Genomic DNA, 25,380 nt, shown 5'->3' on the forward strand with positions numbered 1-25,380 from the left:
GTACTAACAATGAAACAATGAAGTACTTACCACAGCAGCTTAACACACCCATAAACACAATAACATGCAGATAATATATAATAATCAAACATACAATAAATGAATATCATTGCGAAATCTAACTGTATATCTCTTGTAAGACACAAACCATTGCTAAGTCACCAGTCAAAATGCAGAAACAAAGAACTGCAGATGCTGATTTATAAAAAATAGAAAGCCACAAAGTGCTGGGGTAACTCAGTGGATCAGGCAGCATCCGTGAAGAAGGGTTGCAACCCAATACGACTGCTATCCATGCTCTCCAGGGATGCTGCCTCACCCGCTAAGTTACTCCAGCATTTTGTGGCTTTTGATTATTTATTGCTACGTAAGCAATGGCTGGTAATATCCAGGGAATGGTGAGCACATTGAGAGAGCTGTTCCATTGTCTGGTCAAGCAGCAGCCTGACTGCTCGTAATCACAAAATCATCACTTACGACCCAAAACATCACTAATCTATGTTCTCCAGAAATACTGCCTGACCCACTGAGTTACTCCAGCACTTTGTGTCCTTCTAGCTGATTCAATTCACTCCATGAGAAATGGCTGAGATGCAACAGAGATTATGGGAGCAGTCAACATCCCAGCTGCTCTACGGACACTTCAGAGATGGTTAAGCAGGTGTTTTAGGCATGTACCAAATAACGTTGAAGCCTGCCCCATTGTGTCGTTTTCACAAAGGGCATGTCAGATCATCCAGTTAATCATCCCACACAACCAGTTTACTTTCAATCAGCAGCAAAGATGTTTGAGAATGCCAGCAAATTCATTCGTGCCGAATTCAGGTTTTGCCAGATCCTAAAAGCTGAAGTTAGAAATGGGCAGAGCATGACTGTTTTTGAAATCAAGGTAGCATTGAACCAATAAGTGGCATCAAGGTGACCTGGTAAAACTTAAGTCAATGGTCATCAAGGATAAAACTTTTCAATGGCTGGTGGCATACCTTGCAAAAAGAGAGCTGGTTATGATTCTAAAAGTGCTATCTTCCCAGTCCCAAACATCACTGCAGGGGTTCCTCAGGGACTTGATCACTTCGTTCATCAATGGCGTTACTTCCGCCAAAAGGCTAGAAATGGGAATATCTGCCAGCAATTGTATGAAGTGCAATTCCATTTACAATTCTTTCAGTAATGAAGTAGCACATGCCTGCAGGCAGCAAGCCATAGTCTGGCACGGGCTGAGAGGCAGAGACTATAGCACTGCTACAGAAGTACAAGGATGGAGGTAAAGGGAAAGAGACTATAGGAAAAGTTAAGAAAGACTCCAGAATTAACGGGACAGAAAGCTCACGAAGGGATAGGAGAGTATGGCCAAGTGAAATAGTAATCGATGTGAAAGGTGATGTGAGTAATGGATTAAAGTATTACATATGAATGCGTGAAGTATAAGGAGTAAAGTGGATGAGCTTGAGGCTCAGTTAGAGATTGGTAGATATGACATTGTGGGGGTTGCAGAGACGTGACTGCACGAGGATCGGGACTGGGAACTGAATATTCAGGGTTATACGTCCTATAGAAAGGACAAGCAGGTGGGCAGAGGAGGTGGGGTAGCTCTGTTGGTGAGGGATGAAATTCAGTCCCTTGCGAGGGGTGACATAGGGACTGACAATGTAGAATCAGTGTGGATAGAATTGAGGAATTCTAAAGGTAAGAAGACACTAATGGGAGTTGTCTACAGGCCCCCAAACAGTAGCCTGGATATAGGGTGCAAGTTGTAGTAGGAGTTAAAATGGGCATGTAACAAAGGTTATGGGAGATTTCAAACTGCAGGTAGACTGGAAAAATCAGGTTAGTTCTGGACCCCAAGAAAGGGGGTTTGTAAAGTGCCTTCGAGATGGATTCTTAGAGCAGCTTCTACTGGAGCCTACCAGAGAGAAGGCAATTCTGGATTTAGTGTTGTCCAATGAACCAGATTTAATAAAAGGAACTCAAGGTAAAGGAACTGCTAGGAGGTAGTGACCATAATATGATAAGTTTTAATCTGCGATTTGAGAGGGAGAAGGTTAAACCAGGAATGTCAGTGTTGCAGTTGCACAAAGGGGACTATGAAGGCATGAGAGAGAAGCTGGCCAAGGTCGACTGGAAAAGGATCCTAGCAGGAATGATGGTGAAACAGCAATGGCAGACATTTCTGGCTATAATAAAAAAGATGCAGGATCATTTCATTCCAAAGAGGATGAAAAATTCTTAGGGGAGTAAGAGATAACCGTGGCTGATCAGAGACTGGGCATCCTCCAGTGAGCGATTACCCCACTGATATGACAAAGCATCATCTACAAGACACGCAGCATCATAAACAAAGCATAAGCCGTAACCATATGCATGACAGAATAATCTCTACTTGTCTGGATGAATAAAGTTCTAATAGCGCTCAAGCATCTCCAAATCATCCAGGACAAAACAAACATACCATCTAAAAGCACAAATATCCTGGATTGATGCTTTGCTCAGAAAGTTGGAGTGGTATTGGTTTGGTTTATTATTGCCACAGGTGCGGAGGTACAGTGAAAGGCATTGTTTGCAGCCATCCTTCCAAACTTTACTGCACGTCAGCTCACTCAACCCATACACAAGTACAACAGATAGTGCAAAGGGAAAAAAAAGAGTGCAGAATAAAGTGTTATTGCATTATAGCATTATAGTTACAGAAAAAGTGGAGATGTTTATAAAAGTACAAGGTCTGCAATGAGAAAGGTTGGAAGATCAGGACACACCCTAGTTTACGGGAAGATTGTTCAGTAGTCTGATAACTGTGGGACAGAAACTGTTCCTGAATCTGGTGGTACAGGCGTTCTAGGTTTTATATCTTCTGTCCGACAGGAGAGGGGAGAAGAAGGAATGACCGGGGCTCTTATTGTATTGTATTGTATTCTTTTATTGTCGTTCGATACCGAGATACCGAACGAAATTACATTTTCCAGCAGTCACAGAACACACAAAAAAAGAACACAAGACACACGACCCCATCACAAACATCCATCACGGTGACTCCAAACACCCCCTCACTGTGATGGAAGGCAACAAAACTTCCCCTCTCTACCCCCATGCCCACAGATGCCCACTTTCATTTGAAAGTATAACAGCACAAAAATTAAGCCTGAGCCTTTAAGCGTGACAGAGACATGTTGTGCACGGGAAATGTGTGCCAGCTGTTCTTTTTTTTCAAACAATCATTTAAGAGCTTGTCAGGGCCAGGTATTAAAATATAAACAGCACAAGGATAAACACTGCAGAGTTCTGTTCACCCGCCTCAGCATTGCATCCCTGTTTTTTGTATTCTAGCCCTCTTGAAATAAATACCAGCTTTGCTTTTGCTTTCTTTACTACCGATTCAAATTGCAGATTAACATTTTGGGAATCCTGCACCAGCACTCCCAAGTCCCTTTGCACTTCTGATTTCTGGATTCTTTCCCCATTTAGAAAATAGTCTACTCCTTTATTCCTACTACTAAGATGCATGACTCCACACTTTGCTACACTATATTCCATCTGCCACTTCTCTGCCCACTCTTCCAACCTGACCAAGTCCTTCTGCAGAGCCCCTGCTTTTTCTGCACTACCTGCCCTATCACCTGTTTTCATATCATCCACAAACTTGGCCACAATGCCTTCAATCCCCTCATCCAAATCATGAATATACAACATGAAGAGTAGCGGCCCCAGCACCGACCCTTGCGGAACTCCGCCAGTCACTGGCAGCCAACCAGAAAAAGCCCCCTTTATTACCACTCTTTGTCTTCTGCCATCTGGCCAACCTGCTATCCACGCTAGTACCTGCCCTCGGATACCATGGGCTCTCATCTTCCTTAGCAGCCTCACTTGTGGCACCTTATCAAAGGGTTTCTGAAAATCCAGATAAACAACATCCACTGACTCACTTTTTGTCTGAACTACTATTTACTTCTTCAAAGAATTCCAGCAGATTCGTCAGGCAAGATATCCCCTTCACAAAACCATGCTGAATTCGGCATATTTTATCATGAACTTCTAAGTACTCTGTACCCTCATCCTTTATAACATATAAGATTATTAAGGGGTTGGACACGTTAGAGTCAGGAAACATCTTCCCAATGTTGGGGGAGTCCAGAACAAGGGGCCACAGTTTAAGAATAAGGGGTAGGCCATTTAGAACTGAGATGAGGAAAAACTTTTTCAGTCAGAGAGTTGTGAATCTGTGGAATTCTCTGCCTCAGAAGGCAGTGGAGGCCAATTCTCTGAATGCATTCAAGAGAGAGCTAGATAGAGCACTTAAGGATAGCGGAGTCAGGGGGTGTGGGGAGAAGATACTGATTGAGAATGATCAGCCGTGATCACATTGAATGGCAGTGTTGGCTCGAAGGGCCGAATGGCCTCCTCCTGCACCTATTGTCTATTGTTTATAATGGACTCTTAAATCCTACCAACCACTGATATTCACAATCTACTGGAGAAAATGAAACAAATATTCTTGGTTATTGGTTCTTGGCTCCTGCTCCTATTCTTGGGTGTTCAGATTGACTGACCATCACAAGTACAACAGCATTAGGTCAGAAGGTCATTCATTGACTGACCATCACAAGTACAACAGCATTAGGTCAGAAGGTCATTCATTGACTGACCATCACAAGTACAACAGCATTAGGTCAGAAGGTCATTCATTCCTCTCCAAGTTGGGATTTTGTTGGCAACTTTAAATTGATTGAAACATCAGAAAGGCTGCACTCTGTGTTCCTCCGTCGTCCTTTAATAGTCCCATTCGCAGCAACATAAATGTCTGCTCCATTAAGTTTCAATGTGTCTCGCATGATTGTAAATGATTATTATTTCTATTTGATAAAGGTCTGATAACCAAAGAGTGTAGAGGTAAGGTGATTGGCAGAACACCAAAAGTAAAATGAGCTCATATTTTTTTCATGAGTGCGGATTTGCATGTTCTATTGGAGATGGATGTAAATTCAATTTTAGGTTTCAGAGAACATGGCACAAATGTTTGACAGAGCTGTGGACAGGGTAGGGCAGAGAGTAAGGGGGCAGTTCCCCTAAGTGCCAGCACTGGGCTCAGTGGGTTAAGTGGCTTGCTCTGCTGTATTATTCCATGTACGGATAGAAGATTGCATCTTGCTATGTAGACAGTGCACAATGACATGACTCATGTTGTCGAGCCACATGAACGATGTGTTGTCTTCCACACAAAAGCCCTTCGTCTCCTCAATTCATTTAAAACTGTACGTTTGTTTATTTTTTTATGGAGCATGCAGGATATGGCATTCAGTTGGAATGGTAATTGTTGTGTCCTACATTAAGAGCAGCATATCTTATGGTGGAATGAAGCATGGCTCAATGACGACAAATTGCAACAATTCAACGTAATGCATGGTGCGTAGTTTCTACCATTCATCATATTTGGCAGTTTTGAATTGCCTTGCAGGTGTTTGCAGCACTTTGAGGCAGCATATTTTTCTTCAAAGTATATAAGATGTACTTTGACAACTGTATAGATGACTGCAATATTTAGAATGGGCCGGTGACGTAATCATTATTTTGCAAACATGACACATGATTTACCTTGCTACAGAACCCCCCCAGTAAATCTTCTTTGTTACCACTTGAATTCTGAAGCATAAATTGCCTCTGCGTACAATATTACTGGGATAATGCTGAGCATCATCTTTAAGTCAGCCTTTAAGAGTCTTATAAAACATTCACATGGAGAGGATTTTGGCATGATTCCTCTGCTGACAAGAGAGCAAAAAACAATCAATCTATGAGGGCGGTGCTGATTTACAATACGAGGTATTGCAACAAACAGGAGGAGCATTAAATACACTTCATCTGTTTTAATAAAAGCTATTTCTTAAACAAAAAAAAACCAAGTAGGTTTGCAAATGGTACATTGTACCAACATCTCGCAATCTATATTACACATAACATCCAGAAGCATTGCAGGGCATCCGTGAAGATGTAGCGCGAGGCTGATCAGTGTTAGAGAGCTAAAAATCAAGGAGGATTATTAAGGAATTATTAAGAGTGGGAGGGTTTTGGTAGCTAAAGAGGGTGTCAGAAGGAAGAAGGACGCAAATGAAAGCCAGACACAGTGATGGAAATTTGAAGAGGAATGGATGGATGTGGATCCGGTTCTGTGAGCGTTTGGGATCTGAGATATGGTTGACCAAGGGCCAACATGGGTCAATGAGGTCAAGACTGGTTAAAAATAAAACCACAGATAACTGTGATTGTGGTGTCAGAGAGGAGGGAATGGGAGAATGGTTAAAATGGTGTGGGACATGATGCCAAAGGCAGGAACGAAGGAAGATGGGGATGAAGATGAGCGATGTACAAAGGTGAAAGTAGTCATGGCATGAAGCTCTATTTTGATCACCGATGCGATGCGGTATGTCCTTTTCACCTGATAGAATTCACTCGATCGAACTAATTCTGCACATTTGGCTCTATTGACGTCAAAGAACTGAATATACAGAAAGAGTGCAACTGTTGACCAAGGCAAATTTCTCTCCACAATTCTAGCCCTTCTCAAGCTTTTATCTTTGTGATGGAGAGGATGTGTTCAGTTACTGAACATGGGATTAAATCGTGGTTGGGTTTCTTTTCCTGGATCAGCCTGAGGCAATATTTAGGTAGGAGAATGAGGATTGAAAGTAAAGGTTTCGAACTGTGCAATCCACAGCGAATTTAGGAAACTTCCACTTATACCAACAGTAATAGATTGTAAGATACCTTGCTGTGTCTCAAAGGAAAACGAGATTGGGCAGTAAAACATAGTCTATTCAAACTGAATATTGGAAACAATAACATGCATCTCTCAACTTCCAGTTTCACGTCATCCTCCTGATGGAGTGTAGTAAGATGTTAACAATTGATCATAAGACCTTACGACATAGGAGCAGGATGAGGCCATTCGTCCCATTGAGTCTATTCTGCCATTCGATCACGGCTGATCTATGTTTCCCACTCAAACGTTTTTGCCTGCCTTCTCCCCATAACCTTTGATGCCATTAATCAAGAACCAATCAATCTCCACTATAGAAATACCCAATGACTTGGCCTCCACAGCTGAATGTGGCAATGAATTCCACAGATTCGCCACCCTCTGGCTAAACAAGTTCCTCCTCATCTCCATTCCAAAGGCATGTCCTTTTATTCTGAGGCTGTGCCTTCTGGACTCTCCCACTTCTGGATTCATCCTTTCTACATCCACTCTTTCTAGACCTCTCTTTATTCAGTAGATTTCAATGATATCCCCCCCTCATACCTCTAAACTCCAACAAATACAGGCCCAGAGTCATCCAACGCTCATCATATGTTAACCCAATCATCCCCGGGATCATTCTCGTAAACCTCCTCTGGACCCTCTGCCAGGCCAGCACGTTCTTCCTCAGATATGGGGCCCACAACTGCTCAGAATATTCCAAACAGGCCTGACCAGCACCATTTAAAGCCTCACCTTATAAAGCCTTTATATTCTAGTTCCCTCGAAATTAATGCTAGCATTGTGTTTGGCTTCCTTACCACTGACTCAAAGTTCAAATGAGCCTTTTGGGAATTTTGCATTAGCACTTCTAAGTCTCTTTGCAGCTCGATTTCTGAATCATCTTCCCATTTAGAAAGTAGTCTATGACTTTATTCCTTATAGCAAAGTGCATGACCATACAATCATGGTTGAAGGACAAAACAAATAGGAGCTTCTCAAAAGATTCATATAAGTACAATGCAGAGTTATAGTTGCAATTAATCTTTTTATTTAATATTACACAACTCTTTGCTTTGTGCTACTGTATTTCAAACAGAGTCCAACAGAAGTATTTTTACCTTGAATTTAGATGTAATGATTTCAGCTACATATTGCTACTTATTACTTTGCTTTTATCATGGAGTCCCAGATCTGTACACCTAGGAAAATGGCACTTCGACCCAACTCATCCATGCCAACCAAGTTGTCTAACCAATCTAAGTCATACTTGCCAGCACTTGGCCTTTATCTCTCCAAATCTTTCCTATCCATGTATTTGTCAATGTGTCTTCTAAATTTCAAAATTGTTCCTGCCTCCGCCACTTCCTCTGGCAACATGTTCAAAGTATGCACCATCATCTGAAATAGTTGCTCCTCAGGTCCCTGTTAAATCATTCTCCTCTCACCTGAAACCCATGCCTCCAGTTTTCGACTCCCCGACCAGAGGGAAAAGATTGACTATTCACCTTACCTATGTCCCTCATTGTTTTACATACCTCCAAATAATTTAAGTCGCACAAAAATGACCTGAGGATGGTCAAGGAAATGCTGGTACCACAGTACCATATACCGCATCGTTCTGCCAAAAATAAAACAATCAGCAAATCAACACAAAGAGAGATGAGGCACTCACCTCACGGTCCAACATTGATGGTGGCACCACAGTGACGATATCTCCCTTCTCTGAGTCTATGTAGAACATGTTTGGAGATGGTGTCTCTGGTGTTTGTTGTACGATACTGTAGCGGAGAACCGCATTGTTTGTACTCGTGTCATCAGCATCGTGAGCTGTCATTCGCATCACGGTTGTTCCTAGAATGAAAGCCACAATGATAATTGTTAATTGTAACACTTCCAATTACACCAGTTAAGGTAAATATTGCTAGGTATGCTGCTGATACATTCCTATGCAGCCAGTGGCAGTGCTGCATTGAAGCCAATGATAAATATATAGTTGCAACTGAAACCTGGGTGTGCGTATCAGTAGAAATAGGTTTTGTGGCAGTTTTCTAAACGTGAAGAAGTTCCGACCAGAAACATCACCTGTTCCTTTTCTCCACAGATGCTGCCTGTCCCACTGAGTTGCTCCAGCACTTTTTGGCTATCTTTCCAAACATCTATTTTTTTAAATCTCTGTGCAATTCTTCTTCCAGGCTACAAAAAGCCCTTGGGACTGTGGAACGCCATTTAGGAACCTGAGAACGGCAGAGTGTAGCAGCGGTAGAGTTGTTGCCTGCCTGCGTTGGAGACCCAGGTTCGATCCTGACTACGGGTGCTGTGTGTACGGACTTTGTATTTTATCCCTGTGACCACGGTTTCCTCCGGGTGCTCCGGTCTCCTCCCATATTCCAAAGACGTGCAGGTGTGTAGGTTAATTGGCTTCTGTAAATTGTCCTGGTGTGTCGGATAGAACTAGTGTACAGATTCCTTGTTGTATCTCTAAACTAAACTAAACTAAACCAAACCTAATGCTCTTGTGATAGAATGGCACAAAATCTGGGTGACCCAGTCAGTGTATATGTTCTATGATGTACAATTATTTTTTTGTGACGGTAAATGTGCCGATTTGGTGTACTGGCAACTCAAAAATGTTAACAACTAGATATATACATTTTTAGATTTTTTTATGTTATAAAAGGATTACTAAAATAAAAAAAAATAGAATAAATTAATTAAATTCAGCAGCTCTGGCCTTTAAACAGCTTATAGGACACGATCTGCCAGAGACCAATAGATAGAAATGATATACATAACAGCACATTTTGTCTTTTTAAAACACACTGATGCATATTTAAGTCTGGATGTTTTACTCCATTGGAATTACAGTAAGATATAAAAAGTCTATATACAAAGAAATGTACTTGTATCAACTTTGCGAATGAAGCAATACTGAGATTTTGACAAGGACACAACCAGGTTTACATGGACAGTCCCTTTGGCCTTGGTGGGAGAATGTTCTGCATGTGTTCCTGCAATCTCCAATGTGACACAAAATCACATCTACACATTTGCAGATTATTCCTTAGGCTGCTGACGGGCCCACTCTCAGACTGGCAACGGGAACAATCTTTTTAATATGTTCACATCCATGGGATTAACATTCAATTACACTTCAATTTATGACAACAGCAAACATATATAACAAACATCCAGAACTTTTGAGACTTGAGCTGCTTTTACAGTGAAGATAACCATTTTGCTCATTTCTTTTGTGCATTCATATTTTTTAAAAATCATGTTTACATGCTCCCCCCCCTCCCCCCCCAGAATGGAACAGACACTATTTCCAGAAACACCCAGCATGTGCATCTCCAATTTTCTAATTGCAACAGATAAGAAAGATACTCCCTCAATTAGTGGATCTATGTATGGATGAGTTTTGGGAGAATGTAGAATTTAATCTCAGCTAGGATGCCACAAATGATTAGATTGCTGACTCTTGAACTGTGGCCATGACACCCCACTGGAACATATCATCAACAGAATGGAAGGGGGGTAAACTAAGAGGTGCAGGAGTTCAATTTATTCCTCAGTAGGTAATTTAGTTCAACATCATGAGGATAGATAATACTTGCAAAATTTCAATCAGTAGTCACAAGAAATACTAAGCTAAATGCAATATTTGCAAGATGTGATCTTTTACGACCCAATGTTCTGCTGTGGGTTAGTAAATTATTTAAGAGAATCTCCAAACAGATCACACTGTGCAATCATATCATATCAGGATTTAACATCCTTGAAATGAGACCCCATGACAGAAGCTTCGAGGCCTCCAGCATCCAGTTGGTTGGAATAAAATTCTTTAAAGTAAAGCAAATACTTGTTCATCCTCGGATTGCAAACAGTTGAACAAGTTGTGGAAGATGATTGGAATACAAACCTCCCATTAAGGTGACCTGGAGGAGACCTCTCTGCTTGCATTGTAACACAAACAACACTGCATTTCACTCATTCAACTTTCGAGAAACAAATCCTATTGGGTCTTGTGAAACTTCAGGCTATTCTTATGATATGAACTTCACCCATCCTCGTAGGGATACACATCTACTAAAAGTTTCTTGTTTAAAATTTAGAACCTGAGAATATAGAGAATGAAGGGGAATCTTCAACTACACGTGGAACATTTCCCTTTTGAGGAATGCGTGACCAACATTTGAACAATAAGAGAATGTTGAGCACACTATTTTCACAGGAGCCTGGGATTTTGCAGTAAATGGACAAGCTAATTTTAAACATTAATTATTTTTCTCTCTCCGCGGATGCTGCTTGACCTGCTGAATAATCATGGGTAGCTTTAATCTTCATGTAGACTGGACAAATCAAATTGACAAAGGTAGCCTTGATGATGAATTCATAGAGTGTGCCCTAGACAGTTTTCCGGCTCAATGCATTGTAGAATCAACTGAGGAACATGGTGCTTTAGATCTGGTGATTTATAATGAGAGAAAATTTATTTAAAAAACTATAAGAAAGAACCTCTGTTGATGGATGATCAGAACATGCAAAATGCTATAGTCTGAAACTAGTAACGGTCTCGACCCCATTCCTTCTCTCCAGGGATGCTGCCTGTCCCACGGAGTTATTCCAGCATTTTGTACCTATCTTCGGTTTAAACCAGCATCTGCAGTTCTTTCCTACGCACTAGCGATTTGAAGTTACATAACAACAATTATAAATGTGTGGATGCAGAATTAGCTAATATGGATTGGGAAAACAGGTGAAAAAGTAAGAGAGTAGCTAAGCATTGGGTGAGATAGAAGGGATTATTTAACGGATTATTTCACAAAATGCTGGAGTAACTCAGCAGGTCAGACATCATCTCGAGAGAGAAGGAATGGGTGACGTTTCGGGTCGAGACCCTTCTTCAGACTGATGTCAGGGGGTGGGACAAAGGAAGGATATAGGTGGAGACAGGAAGATAGAGGGAGATCTGGGAAGGAGGAGGGGAAGGGAGGGACAGAGGAACTATCTAAAGTTGGAAAGGGATTAGTATTGGCAACAAAGCTATGTTCCATGGAAAAGTAAAGATTTTATGAATATTATGATTTGTCCATGGCTGAGTAAGAAAGTTTTATAGTGAAAGAAAAGGATTACAACATTGCAAAGATTAGTAGTAGAATGCAAAGATGGGGAATATTTCAGAAAACAAAGGATGAACAGCAAATAAAAAAGAAAATAGCTTATGAAAGTAGAAGAGAACTATAAAAGCGATGAGACTTACTAGAGGTATATAAAAAGGAACAGGGCAGTTGACATACTGGCAGTCCCATGGAGATGGACACAGAGAAATTAGTAATGCTAAAAAAATGCAAATAAAACAGACATAAAATAAATATTTTGCATCTATTAAGGAGTTTATATTTTATCCCTGTGACCACATGGGTTTCCTCCGGGTGCTCCGGTTTCCACCTACATTCCAAAGACATGCATGTGTGTGTTAATTGGCTTCTGAAAATTGTCCCGGTATGTAAGAAAGGACTAGTGTCCGGTAATCACTGGCTGGCTGACTCAGTGGGTCAAAAGTGCTGTTTGCACGCTGTATCTCTAAAGTATAAGAAAATAATTGCAGATGCTGGTACAAATCGAAGGTATTTATTCACAAAATGCTGGAGTAACTCAGCAGGTCAGGCAGCATCTCGGGAGAGAAGTAATGGACGATGTTTCGGGTCGAGACCTTGGGTCTCGACCCGAAACGTCGCCCATTCCTTCTCTCCCGAGATGCTGCCTGACCTGCTGAGTTACTCCAGCATTTTCTGTGTCTCGAAAGGCTCTGGCCTTTGAACAGCTTACAGGACAACCATAGGCACTAACAGGAAGGAACAATGTACAGTACATAACACATTAGAAGGCACTGAAACTGTTGCAATAACAGTAGAGAATCAGGGTAGAAAAGGCAGGGAGGAACCAAAAACATTTTTTTTTAAGTACAGGAAAACCGTCGGGAGTAAAGACTGCATCCTCTGGACAAGAGCCTTCCTCCTAGGGCCTAAACCAAGTGGCTGCAGAGGAAGTGGATGCATTTATGCTGAACTTCAAAGCACCCTCAATTCTGGAGTTAACAAAAAATGTCAAGTTATTCAAGAAAGCTGGGAGACAGAAAGGTGCACATTATAAGCCACTTAACCTATCATCTGTCACTGGGAGCATGCTGGAATCAATTATTTGGAAAATAATAATATAATAAAGCAGAGTTGATACGATTTTATGAAAAGGAAACTGTACTTGTCAAAAGTAATAGAGTTCTTTGAGGATGTAACAAGCAGTGTGAATGACGAGGTACAAGTAAAGGAGGGTAATCACATCTCCCAAAGTTGTTTGATGAGGTTCAACAGGTTGGCCCTGTCACTATTAGATACTCAAATGTTTAGAGCCAATTTTTGAGAGTACTTTTTTTTTCCGAGCGATGTAGACCTTTGGAATTCTCTATGTCAGACAGATGTGGAAGCAGAGTTTTTCAATACACTCAAGGAGTAGCCAGACAGATGTTTGGTCTGGAGAAAAGTAACATTTATGAAGAACCGACAGAAGAATGGAGCTTGAGGCCAATTTCATAACTGCCATGATCTCATGGAAGCAGGCTCCAAAGACGCCCAATGCTGGTGTAGCTGAGCAGGTCAGGTGGCATCTCGTGGATAGGTGACATTTCAGATCGGGACCCTTCTTCAACTTGCCCTATTTTTAAATCTGCTCTCAGCACCGGTTGTAAGAGACTAAAGGTAATGTGAAGGGATGTCTTGCCAGGTTCACTGGGAAAATTATCGTTTTCCAGCCTGTTTTTTTTTTCTTTTTGCATAACCTCTGATGACATGGCTCAGGGAACTTGTAGCTACGACAGAGACATTGGTTCACTCCCAGATTGTTTGAGCAACACAGACCTACATGGTCCAATGCCATAGCTGCAGGCTAGGTGAGGGTTAGAACCAATTGATATCCCATATGTTTCTGTTGGTGAGTTGCTGCAGAGGATTCATATGACTCTCCAAAGTCTGACATAATCCAGGTCTCTAAACAGTTTGGGCCTCAAGCAGACATGAAGGGCGTAAAGCGGGCGCTATTTTAAAAATTACTTCCTTGTACGTCCTTGGGATTTAACACTATTGGTCTGCAAAGCCAAACAAATTTAATCGAGTGTAATGAGTATACACACCACTTATTCTCTCACTACTCCCAGCAACTCCAATGTGCTGTTAGCATCACATTAAAGCAAGCAAATGCCTTCAAATTCAAAGCATTGTTCCTTCAACTCATGAAGGAAATTTTGCAACAAATAATTCCCTTCATGCGTTCCATGCCGTATTTTTCAAGAAACACAAGGTTCAAATTGGATGGCAGTACTTTGAATCTTTTCTATATCCAAATATTGGCACAGTTTAAATGAGATCAGAATTGGAATTGTGCTTCGATACATATTCCTGGTATAAACAAGTTTAAAGGTGACCATCTACAGTTCTATGCGAAACGGCCTCTTTTCACCCCAATCATAAAATGTTCAAATGAAACGTCTGTGATCTTTTACATAATCTGAGTGTTTGTGAGCCGAGGATTTATTTATATCAGTGTACTTGGTTAAAGATTGCATTCACAAATATAAACAGTTTCACATTCCTGCACATTATTTTGGGATTGTGAGCTTGATTCTTTTGCTGCCTTTTCACTCCATTAAGTTTTACAATTCATCTGTCCAAAAATGAATTGGACTTTCCTCATTTCTTCCCTCCTCATTTCTTTCCTGCCATCAGCACATATGTTTTAATGTTTTGGGTATTTCTATGTGATTACATTCAATGCATTGTCAACATAATTTTATCCTTCCTCCTTATCCTTCATTCACCAAGCCAGAGAACTGAAGGAACAAGAATCGGTTTCCAAGGTGAGAAAGAATCCAGTTGTTATGGAAAGTTGATTATTCTGCTGCGCATGTTGAAATGCCTAAACTCTACATTCACAGGAAGATGGATACAGGATTAGGCTTTGTGTAGGAAAGAACTGCAGATGCTGGTTTAAATTGAAGGTAGGCACAAAATGCTGGAGTAACTCAGGACAGGCAGTATCTCTGGAGAGAAGGAATGGGTGACGTTTTGGATCGGGTCTGAAGAAGGGTCTCGACTCGAAACGCCACCCATTCCTTCTCTCCAGCAATGCTGCCTGTCCTGCTGAGTTACTCAAGTAGGACTAGGCTTTGTTGGACTTATTCTGCCCTATAATGAAATCAGGGGTGATGTGGGACTCACCATAGAATTCCACCATTTCTCCATTTCTTTGGTCAATAGAAATCTATCAAACTCACTCAAAGTTAATCATCGAGCCAATGCCAACTGCTACTTACGAAAGGAAATTCCAAATTTCAACTTGTACATGTGGACACGTTTTCCAACTTCACTAAACTCTTGAAAAACTTGGTTTGAATTTTTTAATAATTCCCTTTAATGCTGAATTTATTGACCACGAGAATGCTCACTCCTTTTCACCATCAATTACCACTAACATCTGAAACTTCCTAATGAACTGGAAATACAACATAGTTTCTGTCATCTCTGAATTTAACCTTAGGAATCCACGCATAATTCTGGTAAATGCATCAAATAACAACCTGGCAGTCCCTGGGATCAAGGATGGCTTGTTTTCACTTTCAACAGTTTTGAAAGTTAATGGTGCCAATATGGAATCCACAAACTCTTCCGCCGGTAGGGCAGTACGGGCCAGAGGGGATGAGTGCGTGTATTGTTTTTGTGCCTGACGTGTGGATTTGAGGTTTTCAATTACATCCTAAATGCTCCTTTTACCATCTTTGGCAGTAACGTGTCAGGGATTCCCAACATTGCTATCATCCATTTTAATTCATCTTCCAATTCCCACAGCGACCTGTCTGTCCTCAGCCTTTTTCATTACCAAGGTGAAGCCAAGCATAAACTGGAGGAAACAGCATCTCAGATTCCACTGGGGTGGTCTGCAATCTGATGGCAAGAATGTTGAAGTCTTTAATTTCAGGTAACCCACATCCCCTCTGTTCCTTTCTCTCTCCCCCTATCTACCCTGTGCCTCTCACATACCCCATTCTTCCCATCTTATTCCCTGGTCCCCTCACATCTTGTTTCTTTTTACCCCTCCCCAAACACCCTCTTCCCACTGGGCCCACTCCTTGCCCCCACAGCTCACCAACTCCTCTCCCTCTGCAGTTCCCATCTGTCACCACCCGTCATTCAATTCAATTCTTCACCTTCCATTCCTATCAGATTCCAAAATCTGCAGCCACCTGTTCTCCGTTTATCACCTCCCATCCCCTGTTGGTTTCTCCACCCTTTTCACCCAACACCCACCTCCACATGACTCATCTGTGTCCACCTATTATTTGCTAGCTCTTGCCCCAATTCCCCCCCTCCCCCCCTCCACCTCTTTATACACACTACTTTCCCTCCACTCTTTCAGTCGAGATGGAGGATCTTGACCCAAAATGCCAATAACTAATTTCCCTCCATAGATGCTGTCTGGCCTATTGAGTTATTTACTCTTTCCCCAGCATTGTGAACTTTTTCAAGGAAGCTTTGAGGTTATCTTCAAATCTTATTCTTTGTCCACTTGTAATCTCTTCCTGGTTAGTTTCGAAGAGTGTGGCTGCATAAAGAATCTGGTTTTGGGCATGGAAACAATGCGGCTTCTCCAAATCTGCTGACCCAGTAAAATTAGAACTTCAATTGTTGACCAGAGAGAGGACACTGAAGTGGGTTTGCTTATCGCTTCACTGGACTTGGGAGTCTATTACACAGACTGCATCAACAACAAGTTCAGTGTGTTGAGATGCATATTGCAGGTAGTACGATGTAGATGGTCACTGAGGAGCAGAGAGGGGGTCAGGGATCATTAATGCTTGGTAAACCAGGAGCTCTGTGCCTGGTTTGAGATCTTGAACCTCAAAAATCCTTCTGTGCTTGACCAAAGGCTGTGCTGCCAAACAGAAGGTGATGATCAATTTCATCATCAATGTCTGGGTTTACTAAGGAGTACCATGAGATATGGCAAGTGAGTTGTTGCACTGTGGTATAAAACATCATGAGAAATGTCAGGACAGTGACAAAAACACACAAAGTGCTGGAGGAACTCAGCATGTCAGATCGCATTTGAAAAGGGAATGGGATGGGCAATGTTTCGGGTCAGGACTCTCCTTCAGACTGATCCAGTCCTTCCTTAGAGGCTGTCTGACCACTGAGTTATTGTACCACTTTGTGTTTGGTCATGATTCTAGCAACTTCAGTTGCTTGTGTCTGGAGGCCATTGAGCTCTTCCCAACACTAGTCTTCCCTGGTGTGGTTTGGGTTGTACACATTATAGCTAGGACCATGGCAACCATACCATATTGATATGTTAACATATCAATTAACCTTAAGATGAAGAGAGAGAATCTGCCAACCCTGCTGGGCAGTGTCACGGATGCAAACCTTCCTTCATTTTGCTGGTGCTACTCCGAGAATCACCAGCAACAACCTCCTTGCTGAACCATTTATTCTTGACTTCCATGTCTGTACGTTACAATATATAAATTAGAAGTTAGCAGAGACCGTTCCCTCTGTAACTCCCTGGTCCACTCGTTCCTTCCGACCCAAACCACCCCATCCCCGGGCACTTTCCCGCAGGAGATGCAACACCTGTCCCTTTACCTCCCCTCTCAACTCCATCCAAGGACCCAAACAGTCTTTCCAGGTGAGACAGAGGTTCACCTGCACCTCCTCCAACCTCATCTATTGTATCCGCTGCTCTAGATATCAACTTCTTTACATCGGTGAAACCAAACGCAGGCTCGGCGATGGTTTCGCTCAACACCTTCGTTCAGTCTGCCTTAACCAACCTGACCACCCGGTGGCTGAGCACTTCAACTCCCCCTCCCACTCCCAGTCTGACCTTTCTGTCATGGGCCTCCTCCAGTGCCATAGTGAGGCCCGCCGGAAATTGGAGGAACAGCATCTCATATTTCGCTTGGGCAGCTTGCAGCCCAGCAGTATGAACATTGACTTCTCCAACTTTAGATAGTACCTCTGTCCCTCTCTTCCCCTCCCCCTTCCCAGTTCTCCCTCTATCTTCCTGTCTCCACCTATATCCTTCCTTTGTCCCGCCCCCCCTGACATCAGTCTGAAGAAGGGTCTCGACCCGAAACGTCACCCATTCCTTCTCTCCTGAGATGCTGCCTGACCTGCTGAGTTACTCCAGAATTTTATGAAATAAGTTAGAAATGATGTAAGTCCAGGGGCAATAGATAAATATTCAGAACTGAAGGCCATAACCAGTCGCTCAGCTTTCCATCAGCACAATGCCATCCTAGTGAATGGAATCACCAATCTCTAATGAACAGTGCAGTTATGTAGGAAGTTTAATTATCTTTATATTATACATTTGACGGTTTCTAGTTTGAAAATTATCATTGATTTGTTTGGTGTTATTTTTATCGTCACCATGTTTCATTTGCTCATTTTACAAAATAATTGCTTAGATCTATCGAAATGCTTTTAAATGCTGCTGATTATCAGAGACATTTTAAAATAGACCGTCCACCAGTTGGCCACAAGAGGGTCTGCCAGAGGGACCCCTGCTTTTAACCATTTGGTGAATAACTAGCAACAGTGTGAGGTACTCCTCATGGAATTGGAGAGACTGAAGATTCAGACCAGTGGAAAGGATTCTGGTTGATTTCTCTGGAACTATGTTGAGTTTCTTCAACACTGTGAGAGGCACGCTCAGACCGAGATGTGTACTCTATCACATGCTTGATTTTCTGCCTTGCAGATAGTGGAACTGTAACTTTCTCCAGATAAATAATACAACAAAACTAGGCAAGCACAGCAGTTTTTAAAGTTACTAAGGAATTCTCTGCCTCAGAAGGCAGTGGAGGCCAATTCTCTGAATGCAGTCAAGAGAGAGCTAGATAGAGCTCTTAAGGATAGCAGAGCCAGGGGGTATGGGGAGAAGGCAGGAACGGGGTACTGATTGAGAATGATCAGCCATGATCACATTGAATGGCGGTGCTGGCTCGAAGGGCCGAATGGCCTCCTCCTGCACCTATTGTCTATTGTTTATTGTCTATTGTCTATTACTGATCTGGGTGTCCAAACATCAGCAAAATTACCTTTTCTTTCATCTCAATAATATCATATACCTTCAAATTTTTCACATCCCATTTAAATCTCCTTCAGGCCATCATCAGTTCCAGACAATTGCAATCGTACTTTCATGAGCAATGTTACAGACATTTTCTACAAAGCCCATTCAAAACTCCGACATCAATACACCGTCACCAAGTCTTAACTACCCGTGATATCACTTGGCACTGACCTACAGATTCATTCATCTATCCCTCAAAATTTTAAATTCTCAATCTTGTATTTCAATCTTTCCTTGATCACCTTATTCTAATCTTTTTAAACTCATCCTTCACACGATTACACTCTGTTCCCTTTACACTTCTGATAAAAACTTGCTCATCTCAACATTGACAGACATTATCTCATCTTCTGAAATTCTCTCTCTAAGTGTTACCATCTAAGTGTCACCATCGGTCCGACAACCCAGTTCTTTACCACCCTACCTTCTTTAAAAAGCTAAATATAAATTCATATTATTGTTCTTAATGCTCAGAAATGTCTAAATACATTTAGATTATGGGAGTCGGGAGGTTATGTTACAGTTGTACAAGACTTTGGTGAGGCCATATTTGGAGTATGGCGTTCAGTTTTGGTCACCCTGTTATACGAAACACGTTGTTAAGCTGGACAGGGTGCAGAGAAGTTTTGCAAAGGATGTTGCCAGGACTCGAGGGTCTGAGCGAAAAGGCGGACATTGTGCAGGCTAAGACTTTATTCCGTGGCACGCAGGAGTCGGGGGGGTGATCTTTTAGAGGTGTATAATATCATGAGAGGAATAGATAGGGTAAATGTACCAGAGTAGGGGAATCTAGAACCGGAAATCATAGGCTTAAGGTGAGGGGAGGGGGAAAGATTTAATAGGACCCTGAGGGGCAATGTTTTTACACAAAAGGTTCTGGGGATATGGACTGAGTTGCCAGAGAAGTAGTTGAGGCAGATAATATCGTAACGTTTAAAAAACATTTGGACAGGTATATGGATAGGATAGGTTTAGAAGGATATGGGCCTAGTGCAGGCAGGTGGGTCTAGTATAGATGAGGCATGTTGATTGCCATGGGCAAGTTAGCATGAAGGGCCTGTTTACACGCTGTATGACTCTACAACTCTATGCCTATTCACAGAAGCTTATTCACTGAAAATCACCAAGTATGATGTAGGTTTTTTTATGGACAGATGAAGAGAAACAGTCCGGTTATCACATTCTTTGACAACTTTGACATAATGTACTTAAGTGAGATATGTTGAACAAAACCTGAGGTGGAATTATATCCTGTTACATTGCTGCTAAGAACCTTGTTGGCTCGATGAATATCATTAATGTTATTTTGCATTCCTGAGACATGCTTCAAACACCATTTTTGACTAAGTTAAATGCTGTGGCAGTTCAAAGAAAAACTGCTAAGAACATTTGGCGGCATGCTGGCACAACGGTAGAGTTGCTGCCTTACAGCATCTGAGACCCGGGATTGATCCTGACTACAGGTGCTGTCTGTACAGAGTTTTTACGTTCTCCCTATGACTGCATGGGTTTTTTCCAGGTGCTCCGGTTTCCTTCTACATTCCAACGACGTGCAGGATTGTAGGTTAATTGACTTTAGTAAGTTGTAAACAATGTCCCTAGTGTGTGTAGATAGATCAGTGTAAGGGGTGATCGCTGGTCGGTGCGGACTTGGTGGGCCGAAGGGCCTGATTCCGCGATGTACATCTAAAGTCCAAAGAGTTTCCCTAAAGCCCTAAATTCTTGATCCCACTGTCAGGACCTATGCCACTTACCTTTTGGCAGCACTGAGATGGAGGTACTTTAAATATTTACAGTGTGTACAGTTATTCCCAGAGCATCTGAGCCACAATAATAACAGTACAAAGTGCAGCAAAACACACAAAAAAAATCAGGTTATGACTTAAAGATTTGCCTGGTTGAGCATTAGATAGTATTGCAATGCTGGATGAAATAATACTGCAACATAATATATATTTTTTGACACTGATGGATGTAACAATAATTAAATCTTTTAATACAGTCATATCTTACAGCTACTGTGAGAGCACATTAGCAGATTCATGATATCTTTGTATATGATTGTGATTTTTGCTCAAAGTTATGTCCGTTTATACAAATATACAATATACATCATTTATTTCTTCCTCTTCCTGTTTCAGACTGAAACATAATCTCCTGAATTTGGAGCATGGTTCTGCAGCTGTAAAATTTAACCACCGAATTCATAAGTTCACAAGTTCCTGGAGCCGTATTAGGCCATTCAGCCCATTAAGTCTACTCCGCCATTGAATCATGGCTGATCTATCTTTCCCTCTCAACCCCATTCTCTTGCCTTCTCCCCATAACCCCTGATAACCTTATTTGGAGGTGTCCACCACTCTGGGACAAAGTTTAAAAGTAACCACTTAGATCACTGGTCTTAATGACTACAGGCCTGTCGTACTGACCTCTGTAGTCATGAAGACCTTTGAAAGACGTGCTGGCCCAGCTGAAAAACATCACAAACCTGTTGCTGGACTCCCTGCAGTTTGCATACAGGGTCAATAGATCGGCAGATGACGCAGTCAACCTAGGCCTGCATTTCATCCTCCAGCACCGAGACCGCAAGGGGACCTATGCCAGGATTCTGTTTGTGGACTTTAGCTCTGCATTTAACACCATTGTGCCAGAGCTACTACATTCTAAACTCTCCCAGTTTACTGTGCCTGAACCCCTCTGTCAAGAGATCATCAACTTCCTGACAGACAGGAAGCAGCATGTGAGGCTGGGAAAGCACATCTCGGACCCACAGACCCTCAGCATAGGAGCACCGCAAGGCTGCGTACTCTCCCCTCTCCTTTACTCTCTCTACACCAACGACTGCACCTCCACAGACTCCTCTGTCAAGGTCCTCAATTTTGCAGATGACACAACCCTGAGTGGACTGATCCAGGATGGGGAGGAATCTGCCTACAGATGGGAAGTGACACAGCTGGTGTCCTGGTGCCATCGCAACAACCTGGAGCTCATAAAACAGTGGAACTAATTGTAGACTTTCGAAGAGCCCCCCCTCCCCCCACTCACCATCAACAACACCACAGTCACATCTGTGGAGTGATTTAAGTTCCTTGGAACCATCATCTCCAGGGACCTTAAATGGGGGGCCACCATCAACTCCACAGTCAAAAAGGTCCAACAGAGGATGTACTTCCTGCGGCAACTGAGAAAACACAATCTGCCACAGGCAATGATGGTTCAATTCTATATTGCTATCATTAAGTCCGTCCTCACCTTCTCCATCGTGGCCTGGTTTGGCTCAGCCACCAAGCACGACATCCGGAGGTTGCAACGAATCGTTCGATCAGCTGAGAAGGTTTTTGGCTGCAACTTCCCCCCATTGATGAACTGTACACTGCAAGAGCCAGGAAGCGAGCGGGCAAGTTCATCTCTGACCCCTCTCACCCTGGCCACAAAATCTTTGAAGCACTTCCTTCTGGAAGGCGACTCCGGACTGTCAAAGCCGCCACAACCAGACATAAAAACAACTTTTTTTCCATGAGTAGTGGTTCTACTCAATAACCAAAGTCTGTAGTCTCTTTTTTGCTCTGGTTTATTTTCACCCACATGTTTAGACCGTAATGTTGTATCCTTATTGTTTCGATGTGGTTATGCTTTATTCTTAATTGTTAACTGTATGCTTGTGTTGTCATTTGTGAGCGGAGCGCCAAGGCACATTCCTTGTATATGCACATACATGGCCAATAAACTTATTCATTCATTCATTCATTCATTCATTCATTCATTCACTCACAGGGGAAATCTGATCCCTGTGGAAGCTAGGGCCAAGAAGGCACATCATGCCTCTACTTCCTCAGAAGACCAAGAAAGCTAGGCATGTCTCCAACAACTCTTACAAATTTCTACCGTTGCGCCGTAGAAAGCCTCCTTTTGGGATGTGTCACAGCTTGACATGACAATAGCTCTGCCCAAGACTGTAAGAAATTGCAGAGAGTTGTGGACGGAGATCTGTCCATTACACTGTCCATCCTAGTCTGAAGAAGGGTCTCGACCCGAAACGTCACCTATTCCATTTCTCCAGAGATGCTGTCTGACCCATTGAGTTACTCCAGCATTTTGTATCCATCGCACAAAGCAGTGTCCCCCCCCCCCCCCCTCCCCCCTCCCCATTGAATCCATCTGCACTTCACTCTGTCTCAGGAACGCAGACTGCATAAAATCAAGAATGACTCACACACATCAATCATTCATTCTTCTCCCCTCTCACATCAGGTTGAAGACACAAGAGCTTGAAAGCATGTATGGCCAGATTCAGGTGCAACCTCTACCCTGTTGTTAGTAGATTATTGACTACTCTCATAAACTAAGGGTGTGGTCTCTCAATCTACATCATTGCTGCCTTTGCATGTTATTTATCCGCACTTTTTCTGTAGCTTTAACACCATCTTCTACATTCTGGTTATTTTTCTCTTCACACTGCAAGTTGTACTTGTGTATGGCTTGCTTGTACTTATGACTGGTGTGATTTGACTGGATAAACCACAAACAAAACTTTAAGTGCATCGTGTCAGACGTGGTAACAATAATAACCCATACCCCCCCACCCAGACCAAAAGCAATTAACAAGCCTACAAGCCCCCACAACTCTCTCTCAGACAGTCAGTCTGGGAATTCACCTTTTCAAAGACATTCCTTTGTTCCTTCAGCTTCCCCTCCCTCATCTCTGCGTCACAACACATGCATATTTTCTAACCGAGCACAATCGTATTTCTGATGTAAGGCCTCAGACCATGACATGTTAACCATTTTCTCTCTTAATAGATGTTGTCTGAACCACTTATAGACACACACTGCTGGAATAATTCAGCGGGTCAGGCAGCATCTTTGAAGAAAAAGGATGGGTGATGATATGGTGATGAAGAAGGGGCCCTTCTCCAGGCTGAGAGTAGAGGGGTGGGAACTGGAGGTAAGAAAAGGCCAGAATAAAGCAGGGCTGGCAGCAGATGACTATGGAAGGGTGGAGCCCACAATGGCCCATTGTTGGCTGGAGGAAAGATGATAACGAATGGATAAAAGGATGTAAACAGTGAAACTAGTAGGACATCTAGGGCGGGGCAGGGGGGTGAAGGAGGGAAACCAAGTGTTACTTGAAATTAGAGAAATCAATGCTCATACCACTGGATTGTTGGCTGCCCAAGCGAAACGAGAGGTGCTGTTCCTGCAATTATCTTGTGGCCTCACTCTTGTAGTGGAGGAGGCCCAGGACATAAAGGCCAGTATGGGAATGGTCTGGCGCACTGCTTATTTTTGGAATTTCCTGTTTTGCTATAGTTTTTAGTTTCTGATTGCCTTCACCCACATTACCAGTAGGCTGCTACAGAACATAGAACAGTACAACACGGGAACATCTCTTCACCCCACCAAGTCTATGCCAAACACAATGCCAAGATAAACTAATCTCATCTGCTGGCGTGTGATCCATACCCCTCAATTCTTCGCGTATCCATGTGTCCATCTAAAGTCCTTTTAAACACCACTTGCCATCCAGCAAGATTTACAGTTAGAGCTAAAAACAGCAATGCTGGCAATTTCTCCCCCTAACCCAAATGCAGTCGATACTAATAGTCTGGTCGGAGTCATTTAACTAAGTATACATCCAGGATCAAACTTGGATCCATCTGCTCTTTACTCTTCAACCATTCAATGGATAAACTTACTGATAGCTTGGGCCAGCTCAAAAAAAGATAAAGGCTGCCGCCAACATAAATTAGTTTTTTTAAATTTATTTCTATCACCAGTGCACAGTTCAAATATTTGGCTGATAACTCCATCTGACCTTCTTGGGCCCCTCCTCATATCCTCTCAGTTGGTGCTGATGAAGGTTTATCTGATAACCTGCTGTTTGATTTCTCTTTTCACTAATTCATCTCTGGACTACTTCAAGGTCAAACTGCAAAGATTTTCACAACTTTTCAGTTTTGATTCACGGGCATATCAAGGTAAAGGCGACAGCTCGAGTGGTCGATGGACTGCCCGCAGTGAGGCCACAGATGAATGAACACAACCAAAGCTTGCCTGAAGCTATGGTGTATGTAACACCAGTACAAGGCTCTTTATCTCTGCAGTGAGATTCAGGAAAATGAATATACCTGTACATATTTTAAAAATAGAACTTCACCTTTTGCAACAAAGCAATGGAGCATCTAAAAATTCGCATGATGACAATGCAAACACTCTATCAACATAATGTCAACTCTGAAAGAGGTCATCCTTGAGACACATCTCCGATTATCCTATTCAATCACAGACATACAGGCGGATTTCCTCAAAGCACCATTATTTGACTTTTTAATCATGATTTCTATTGATTTGCCAGTTACAGTTTCATAGCAGGCAGCAAGAGATGGCAAGCCTCCAGAATAATTATAAACATAAATAAAATATTGCAATGATAAATCATTTAATCTGAGGTGATGTTACAATGCAAG

At 42.3% G+C, this 25,380-nt stretch overlaps 1 protein-coding gene across 1 annotated transcript in view; it reads right to left on the reverse strand.

Annotated features, from left to right (window-relative positions):
- Positions 1 to 25,380, reverse strand: part of cdh13 (cadherin 13, H-cadherin (heart)) — a 944,123-nt gene that overhangs the window by 298,381 nt on the left and 620,362 nt on the right. The window contains exon 7 of the mRNA XM_078400759.1: positions 8,400 to 8,578. Within this exon, the coding sequence (XP_078256885.1) occupies positions 8,400 to 8,578 (179 nt within the window). The remainder of the gene's footprint in view (positions 1 to 8,399; positions 8,579 to 25,380) is intronic.

Source organism: Rhinoraja longicauda, chromosome 6 (assembly GCF_053455715.1).
Source record: "Rhinoraja longicauda isolate Sanriku21f chromosome 6, sRhiLon1.1, whole genome shotgun sequence".
In the NCBI taxonomy this organism is placed as follows: domain Eukaryota; kingdom Metazoa; phylum Chordata; class Chondrichthyes; order Rajiformes; family Arhynchobatidae; genus Rhinoraja; species Rhinoraja longicauda.